The sequence below is a fragment of the Vigna radiata genome, chromosome 2 (assembly GCF_000741045.1).
Source record: "Vigna radiata var. radiata cultivar VC1973A chromosome 2, Vradiata_ver6, whole genome shotgun sequence".
Classification (NCBI taxonomy): domain Eukaryota; kingdom Viridiplantae; phylum Streptophyta; class Magnoliopsida; order Fabales; family Fabaceae; genus Vigna; species Vigna radiata.
Genome location: NC_028352.1, coordinates 10,529,490 through 10,539,340, shown reverse-complemented (window position 1 = coordinate 10,539,340; position 9,851 = coordinate 10,529,490). Strand labels below are relative to the sequence as shown.

The 9,851-nt window shown below is 32.5% G+C and overlaps 1 protein-coding gene across 3 annotated transcripts; it reads left to right on the top strand.

Annotated features, from left to right (window-relative positions):
* The first annotated feature begins 3,342 nt into the window (after positions 1-3,342).
* Positions 3,343-7,896, top strand: LOC106756305 (beta-glucuronosyltransferase GlcAT14A). 3 transcript variants are annotated; one of them, XM_022778608.1, is made up of 6 exons: positions 3,346-3,746; positions 4,089-4,917; positions 5,198-5,314; positions 6,752-6,827; positions 6,925-7,040; positions 7,244-7,896. In XM_022778608.1, the coding sequence occupies exons 2-6, from the start codon at positions 4,320-4,322 to the stop codon at positions 7,750-7,752; spliced, it is 1,416 nt and encodes a 471-aa protein (XP_022634329.1). In that variant the 5' UTR covers positions 3,346-3,746; positions 4,089-4,319; the 3' UTR covers positions 7,753-7,896. The 3 variants fall into 3 exon arrangements, with proteins under 3 accessions (XP_022634330.1, XP_022634329.1, XP_014494165.1); XM_022778609.1 differs by having other exon boundaries at positions 3,343-4,917; positions 7,355-7,896; XM_014638679.2 differs by lacking the exon at positions 5,198-5,314 and having other exon boundaries at positions 3,350-4,917.
* The last annotated feature ends 1,955 nt before the right edge of the window (positions 7,897-9,851 follow it).

Genomic DNA, 9,851 nt, shown 5'->3' with positions numbered 1-9,851 from the left:
TTATTAATAATTTTGTTTAAATATTATTTTATTAGTTTTTGGGTCTAGTAATATTTAGTTTGATTTGATAGAGATAAAGTAGGGATGAGTAGTTATGATTTTCTGTTTATCTAGGTAGAATATATTTTATGAGAGATTAAACAGATTTTATTTTTAAGACATTAATATTTTATTTTTAGTGTTTATTTTTATTCCCGTAATATTGTAAGTATCAGGGTTATTTAAAGCTCATCAGTTACAACTCGAACCACAAAATATGTCAATGAGGACTAAGAAAGACAACTTGGAAATATTTGGAATGTAACTTTTGCAGCTGAGTCATAAGATCACAATGAGGACTTAAGGCATTTAAGAGAAAGCCTTACATAGAGGGAAACCTCTATGACTAAGCGCCAAAGCTAGAGCTGAGCACTTCCCTAGACAATTTATAAATATAGACCTCATGTCCTCATTTTAGGCATTGAATAGAGAATTAAATATGCAATAGTAGAGTAGGAAAACAATGTTGGAGACTCGGGAGATGTGCTTTCATTGTAAATCTTATGTTTAGATGTTGCTAGGATTTCATTGTAATATTCTATGAGTAGTTGAACTCTCTCGTGTTGAGGTTGGATTTAATCAATTCTAATTATTTGTTCTTCTAATTCTTTAATATTTACCTATGCTTTCATTCAATCTGTTTGTGAATTAGTTTGTGCTTGTTGTTGGATGAATTTACCACTTATTTTATTTCACTAGCTTGAGATTGAGTGGACACTGGTTTCAAGTTATAGTCCAACTAATTTTCCTCTTGCTTTTAGATGCTAGGAATATATCTAAGGCTCTAATTGGTTCTAGAGTTGTGATCTTAATGCAAGTGGTTCATTCAAGCAGTCATTGAGGGATCATACTGAAGTTTGATTATCTTAGGCTTTAGATGTCATGAATGGACTTAGAGTTATGTTTAAAGAGTATTCCTAGGATATTGAACGATTTGTGTAAGTGAATAGACATGATTAGTAGCGGTGCAATGGAAGAGGATGAGATGAAATCCAATCATACCATTCACTTCACTCAATCTATATAATATATACTACTATTAATATTTTCGTACAAAAATACCAAAAAACTAACTACCAATATACTTATTAAATCCCTGAATACGATAACCTCTATTTGGTTGTATTACAACTGACTTGATACACTTGTTAATCGGTCACACAATTGAATACTTTATGTTTTAAAACTTGATATTGTGTGATTTTGGGATTTTAAGGGCTGAAGCCCTATGACTATAAAATCTCAACTTAAGTTTACCCTATCAACTCTGTCTCTACAAAGAAAACCTAAACCAATTATCTGATTTAATGCACTTGCCAATCAATCACACAACTGGATACTTTATCTTTTAAACTTTGATGCTATGTAATGTTCAACCCTTTGGAGCTTAAATCCTATGACTATGAAATCTTAAGTTAAGTTTACTCCATTAGTTCTACTTGTAAAAAAAAAAAAAACCAAATCAATTACCTGAATATATTTTAATGATCACAGAAAGAAAAATGTTCATTTTTAATGCAAGATAACCACGTTTAAACACTTAACACCCTTTGATGTAGGAAAAATTATAAAATGACACAAAAACAATATAAAAGATGAATTATTTTGTTGATGTTTCTGATCGACTAAGATAATATAGTATTCCTTGTTAACACTTCAATGGTGTTTTATAATCTTCAAACATATGAGTACATAAAAAAAAAAATTGTAAAAGAATAATAACCTTTATAAAATAAAACTTGATTACTAAATTTTTTATCTATAGTTCACATTTTTATTAACAAAGTAATCAAGTACGGTTATAAAAATTATTTCTACTTAAAAGAGTATTTTCTATATCTTTAAAATGATGATGAATATTAATTATTTATTTAAAATATAAAATTGTTTTTTATTATACAAATGTTTATGAAAATTCTAATAACGTTTAATTAAAACATTTAATAATCATTATTATCATTATACATAATTAAATTTTATATCTTTTTTTAATAATACTCATAAATTTAAAATAAATATAAATAATCATTATTCATATAAAAGTTTTATTAAAAGTAGTTTATATGAACGATAAGATTTATATATTAATTTTTAAAATTATATTAAATATATTTATTAATAATCAAATTAATAAAATTATTTTTTAAAACTTATTTTCCATCTTTTAAAAATATTTCTATTTTTCTAATATAATTTTCAACTGTGGTTAACCTTTTATAATTCATAGATTTTTAACAATAAAATGTCTATTAATTATTTAATTAATATGGATGAGTTTAGTTTAATCGTTTTTATACATTTTAAAATAAATATTGCAAAAATATTAAAAGTTTTTTAAGTGGTTTTCAAAAAAAAAAAAAACCAAGTGAGAAATGGGCTGCTTCAAAATCGATTTTCCCGACTTTGCTCAGATTGAACAACAGAAATGGAACCGATTTCTCGACATGAAAAATAAATAAATAAAAAAAGATATACCTCAATAAATATGTTAGCGTTTTTAATTATTTCAGAATTTGGACTCATTGAAAATTTGTACAAAAATCTGAACAGAAAAACAGGAAAAAAAATAATTTAGTCAACAATGTCGGTTGTTGTTTTTTTTTTTTTGAGTTTGCTTTCTGTGTTTTTGCTAATTTGTGGTTTGAAATATTGTCATTTATTTCAAATCTGTTTAATGTTTTTAAGTATTTGTATTAGAATATTAAATTATTTTTATCTCCAATTTTTTATTAATTTTTGAAAATGGAAGAAAAAAAGATAGTAATTTTATACTTAAAAGATAAAAAAGCTAAAGCAAAAACATTCCAAAACTTTCAATACTAGTTTCACTCTGTCTTTTTAATTTTTGTCGGTGATTTTATCAAGTTTATTTGGTATGCTGTAACTATTTAATAAGAACATTATAATTATTACTTAATTTATTTTATTAAATTAAATTTATACATGAATCATTATTAATTAATTGCTGTTTTCTATTAAAAGAGTTTATATGAGTAAATATTTGGTTATAAGATTTATTGTGCGATTTTCTTTTTAAATTTGGGTTTATCAGGCAAAAGGATTTGTGTTTGCACTTACCATGAAAAGAAAAATAAAAATTGAATAGGATCTCAATGCTGTAGAATAATGATTGAAAAAGAAATAATGCAGTTTGAAGATAGAGTTCACCAAATTGAATGTTGGAGTTAAAACCCAACAAGAAACTCAAGCTGCTTCAGAAATCTGACGTGTAAAGCACAGAAAGATAAAACAGAAGCGCGTTATTATTATTTATTATTAATATTATCAAAAAGACCAAACATGAATATTAAAATCAACGACATAACGTAAAAAATGAAAATTTTGCCACCCAACAAAGCATTGAAAGGAAAGTCACCATTCCTGAATCTCTTTTGCCTCCGAGACTAAGAAATGGCCTAAAGAACAAGAGTACAGCAACACAATAATCTCACCCCTTTTGTTCCTGACCCTCAATTCAAACACATCGCTTTGAATCTTCATTGATTCTCCTTCCTCTGGAGTTATGAGTATGAACCACTTTCTTTAAACTAAACATCTCTTGAATCTGAAGTTACCCAATGCTTGCCTTTCAAGTGTGTTCAGTTCCCAATATTGGTCCTATGTTGGGGTATTTAATTTTGGGGTGACAGAGATCTTGGTTCGGGAACTGTTTGCAAAAGAGGAGTAAAAGAAAGCAGAAAGAACAGGTTTGCATTTAAGTCCCTGCAGGTGAAATCTGAGGTGTAGGTTTTGATTCTGTGAGTTATAATTATAATATAGGTAGGTTACTTGTAAAGAGACTTAACATTGACTTATTGCGAAGTTTCCTCCACCTTTTGCACCTTAAAACATTGTTCCTTTCTGAAGAGGGTGTAATCAGATCTGAGCCTGTTATCTAGAGGTGGGTCCCAATTCCCCTTACCGAACCGTTGTCAATTTGTCATGTATGTTACTTATATAGCTCCCAAATCAAAATCTTTGGCATTGGGTGTGGATTGCTGCCGATTAAGATAAGCATCTTTGTTTGAAAACCAAGTTTTATCCTGCAGAAAACATGGACGCTTCTGTGCTTACATGCTAAATATACTTGTTAAGAGGGTTGCTCTGGTTCCCCTGCCGAATCATTGTACTTCTCTTCTTATCTTGCTAAGATTTGTGGGGTTCTTGGAGATTTGTGTTTAAACTCATCTGCAGGAACTGAGCGCAGGAAGAGATCTTGGTTTGCCCCTGAAGTGAAGGGGTTTAAAAGTTTGATTCTGGTTTGGCGGTACCACGAGAGTATGAGGAAAAATGCAGGTTCTCATTCAGGAAGAATGTTTAGTGACAGGAAGTGGATTCTCCCTTTTTTTGCAAGTTTGATTATATCTATGAGTCTGGTTCTGACAGCTATTCTTGGTGCACTTAGTTCTGATCGTGGGGGAGAGCAATCACCGTTTGAAATCATTTCCTTCAAGAGATCAGAGAATTCCAATGGATATTTTGTGGAATCAGATATAGAAAGGTCTTCTAATGTTAGTGTGGTGAAAAGGGAGGCACCAAGGTTTGCCTACCTTATATCAGGCACCAAGGGTGATAGTCATAGGATGATGAGGACATTAGAGGCAGTGTACCACCCAAGGAATCAATACATCTTGCATTTAGATCTCGAGGCACCGCCCAGGGAAAGGTTGGAATTGGCAAATGCAGTGAAAGCTGATCCAGTTTTTCGTGAGGTGGAGAATGTTCGTGTTATGTCTCAATCCAATTTGGTAACTTATAAGGGTCCTACGATGATTGCTTGCACCCTCCAAGCTATTGCAATACTATTGAAGGAAAGTTCAGAATGGGACTGGTTTATTAATCTCAGTGCTTCAGATTATCCTCTTATGACACAGGATGGTTAGTAACTGACCCTTTATTAGTAACTTCATGTTCTATCATAAAGTTTCTCTCAAAATGCATGTATAAATTATGGCCTTTTCGTATGACCCTTACAAACTGTCGTCTAGATTTGAACACATGATTCTGTTTCACAGTGGTTTCAGAGTGTACAGTGGTGATGTGTGGTGGCAAATGGATAGTAATAGTTAGGCTGCTACATCATGTGTAGTTTGCCTTTCGTTTTTGACTCGTTGTTACTTTATTTTCCTTGATCACTACACTATTGTTTTGTGAACAGAAAATATTATTAAAGTATGCAGTGATGTTTTAGCAACAGGAACGACTTCTGTTCATCTTTTTCAATCTTGCGATCATTGCCAATTATTCAGGATGGATCTCTATGTAACATCATTAGGTTTGTTTAACAACTAATGACTGAAATAAGTGGGTCACATTACATACTATCAAACACAATTATCACTTCCATTTTCTTGTTACACGTGTTTAAGTAGTAAAAGGCTAGCAAGTAATTTATGGCCTGAACTATGAAATTAAATCATTTGCCATATTCACTGCCTCTTGTTTTTCTCTCTCTCTGTAATTCTATTGTTTTATGTTGCTATTCCATGAAATTCTATTTATAATCTTCCACCACAGTCATTGTAGCTTAAAGCATAGTTGTTTTTAGTAATTCAAGGACAGTCATCATCATGAAGCAAGACAGAAATTAGTTAGTTCATGTGCCTCTTATAATACAGTCTACAAGTAGTGTAAATTTTATATATTTCTACTGGTACCATTCAGACCGTTTTGATATTCAAATCATTGTTAATATGGGTTGGTGGTTGCTCTATTCCCTAACAAATGTGAGGGATGCCAAATTGAATCTCCATAAATTAGCTTTGCCTTGCTCTCTAAGAAAACAGCAACCTAGCTTTATCCCACTTGATGCAGAGTTTGAGGTCCTATTATTGAAGATATGACATATGCCTTGCCACCAATACCATTGCATATATTTGGGAGATTTGTTTGTATACTTATGAAGGTTGATATCTGCGGGATTACATTCATAATCTATAACTTATAGCACAGAGGTGCTAAACAAGGTCTTTCAATATCTTCATTACCACAGCAGATGTTAGATAGTTCTTCTTTTCCATAAATATCCATTGTTTTTTTAAAATATATGATTCTTTTCTACAGAACTTTTGGGCACTCATACCCAAGTGTTTTTGTCTCGAGTTTCTCTCTAAAATGAACAAAGGTATATCCTCTGTTTAATTAATTTTGAATTGCATTGTGGTCTTAGTCTCTTTTAAATTAAGATGGATTACTAATTACCTCTGCTCACATTAGACAAACTTCAGAGGAGTTTTACTTTTCCCAATCTTAGTCGCTAGTTGCTGAAGAATTCATAACTGCAATTCAGAATATATTTGGGACATGGATTATATTATAAATAGTTTATTCTTTCTCTTCATGACCAGAACTAGGGTGTTGCCGGAAATGAAGTATGAACTGGACATAATTGTAAAACATTCGAGATAAATTCATAGAAGTCTGAACTTGATTTGGGTGGTTGTCAGATGCAAAAGAATTCAGTAGGCAAAATAAAGTTTATAGTACCTGCATAACTGCGTAACAATTTGCTTCATGGTATTTTGTACTCAATGATTTTAGTCTCCTCGTTTCAGCATCTTCTTTCTGTCTGATAGTCTATCATTTGGCATAAATCCAGATCCGTATAGATCATTCCATGCTGTATATAGTTTTAGTTTAAGCATCTATCAAGTCATACATGCAAAAAGTTTACTCCCTGAACCCATTTGATATTTGTTTTCTGCTTTTGCAGATTTGCTTTATGTTTTCTCGAATCTGTCAAGGAATCTCAATTTCATTGAGCACACACACATTGCTGGTTGGAAATTGTAAGTGAATTTGATTGTTATGCATCTGAAAATTTCTGTAGACTATATTCTACATGTTTTTCTCCCCTGACTTACTTATATTACTTATTCTATGCAGGAATCAAAGAGCAAGGCCCATCATTATTGATCCTGCCCTTTACTTATCAAAGAAATCTGATTTAGCATTGACCACTCAACGAAGAACCCTTCCCACGTCTTTTAAACTGTTTACTGGTATGTCCCTATCCATTATCTATAATATTTTAAAAACCTATTTTCTACTGCAAATTTAACTTAAGAGGCCCTTTTAAGGTTCAGCAGTTCTAAGATTGCAAAATAACTAGCTAGCTAGCTAGCATGACATGATTACTTAACTTTTTTCCATTAGATGGACAATGAACATGGTAGATCCCTATACTTCTATGCCCTGTGAACAGGTTCAGCTTGGGTTGTACTGACTCGGTCCTTTGTGGAGTACTGTATATGGGGATGGGATAACTTTCCACGGACTATGCTAATGTACTATACAAATTTTGTGTCCTCTCCAGAGGGATACTTTCACACTGTCATTTGTAACACTGAGGAATTCCGTCACACTGCCATAAGCCATGATCTTCACTACATTGCTTGGGACACTCCTCCAAAGCAGCATCCCATCTCCTTAACCATGAAGGACTTTGACAAAATGGTTAAAAGCAAGGCACTTTTTGCGCGCAAATTTGCTAAGGATGATCCAGTTCTAGACAAGATTGACAAGGAACTTCTGGGGCGCACCCACAGATTTTCACCTGGGGCTTGGTGTGTTGGAACCACAGAAGGTGGGGCTGACCCTTGTTCTGTTCGTGGCAATGTTACAATGTTTAGGCCAGGCCCTGGTGCTGATAGGCTGAGTGAGCTGCTTCATGTGCTGTTATCTAAAGAATCTCTAAGCAAGCAGTGTTTGTGACAAAGGGGTACCCCAACTCAATTAGGATGAATGATGTCAAGTGTACATAAGTGTTGCTATAGATCATATATATCTGATGTAAAAGGTCAGAATTTTGTGCTCAATATAGGTTCATATTCACAAATCAACAAACACTCACTACCAGTTTTTGGTTGCAGTTCCAACCAACCATTTATGCAATTACAACACTTTGTCGAGTTACAAAAAGGCAATTAAATTCACATTGGACATTCGAATAGTTATCTTTTTTGTTATGGATAAATATTCAAGCAGCATTGCTTACACTTTGTACAATTTATTGTAAGCGTGTGTTAAGATCTTTATATAAATTAGAAACCCACTTCATATTCTTGAGATTTGGGTTTGGAGCTGGCAACTCAAGCAGGTAAACAAATGCTCCTTAGTGTGAGACATTGCAGAATTGAAAGACGTGAGTGGTAGAATAATAGCTTCCTAATAAATGATCTAATATAATCTATACTATGGTTATTAAGATAAGTTATAATGACCTTTTAAAACGAGTTTAAATAAAATTCAACTATAAAAGCTAACTCACGAGGTTGCGTTATGTTCCACTTGTATGCACTATTTTGACTGTAATATACTTGGTAGTGTGGAATCTTTAAGTCGAAGATAATTCAAACTTTACAAACGGTGATAATGATATGTTATTATGACTATTGTTATTAGTTTCTGGAGATAAATTGTATACTCCAATCTGGTGTGGCTCCAACAAGTCAACAACATACACATTATTTTAGTTGAATTTTTAACATTTACAAGCACTAATCCTTGTGCTGCTGTTCATCAGGGAACATGATCAGTATGTTATAAGAGCGCATCTCAAGGGACTTCCCTTTAGTTCAAACTCAAGCACAATAGTTCCTTCGTGTGGATTCTTTGCGAATTAGTCATCAAGCATGGTCCATCATTGGATACACGTAGACTAAGATAAAGTACTTTTTTTCTTTTTGAATTTTTTGCTGCTGTCAACTTTAGTGCATTTGCGTTAAACTTATAACTGTTGTTTTACCCCATAAATAAACATATTAAGATGTCTTAAAACGTATATTACTTCCATGATTTTGAAAAAGTGAAGAAAAATGCCATGATTCAATTTGAACCTAAACAATAGAAAAACGGTACCTAGAAAACTTATGCAGTGATTTTTTGGGAAGAACAATGCTTCATACAGAAACACCCACCAGTAGCATCTCTTCACATGGTATCAGTATCAGTACAGGTACCAAAATAAAATTCAGGTACCAAAATAGTTTTGTGGGTCCTACTGAAATCAGATGGTGAAAAGTGTGTGAATGAAAGGTGGTCCATGTACAAGAAAACATGATCAACATTATTCTGTGTTGGAAACAAACGAAGCTTAATGCTCTTATAGTACAGCAGAAAAATAGATGATGAAGAAGGAAATAAAAATTCACTAGGTGGATGAAACTTTCCCAAGCATGAAAAAATAATCTTCTTTGCAAATTTTCCTTATAGGAAACAATAGTTCAATGGGATCAAATTCTCTCCTTAAGAAATGTGATTTAGCTTCATGTAACTTGATCCTCCTAGCAGAACCTTCATCTTCCTTTTCATGGCAAAACATTCAATTTCCTTTTACATTTGTTAAGAGTCACACTGAACTGATAACAAATTTCATGAAACTCCTGTTCGCATCATATTATTAGGTGCAATACTAAATATGAAATTCAATAAGGTCACTGCTCTCTCAATCATGTAATAACTGTTGGACTGAACAAATTACAAGCCACCTCTGTGACACCTTGATGTGCAAGTGATATCACTTGCAAAAAGGGAGTCACAACCTCCCATTTACACGCTTTACAATTTTATGAATAACATCAATATCAAATGAGATATAGTATAGTTATTATCAACAGGAAGTGGTCACTCCAATAACCACAACACTGCACCTTTTGCTGAGTCACTTGACCTGGACCACTATCTCTGTTTGTCCTCAATGTGCTTGTCTTCACCTGGATTTGATTTGAAATAACCAAATATTCTGCTGATATGTTCCATATAAAAAAGGCAGAACCTTAAGGGAATATAACGATCATTAGTATGAAAAATGT

Excerpts from the sequence above, each read along its gene's own strand:
- LOC106756305 (XM_022778608.1), top strand. The coding sequence starts at position 4,320 with ATGAGGAAAAATGCAGGTTCTCATTCAGGAAGAATGTTTAGTGACAGG. Across the intron at positions 4,918-5,197 it reads TCCTCTTATGACACAGGATG|AAAATATTATTAAAGTATGC; the intron begins GTTAGTAACTGA and ends TTTTGTGAACAG. Across the intron at positions 6,828-6,924 it reads CACATTGCTGGTTGGAAATT|GAATCAAAGAGCAAGGCCCA; the intron begins GTAAGTGAATTT and ends TATTCTATGCAG.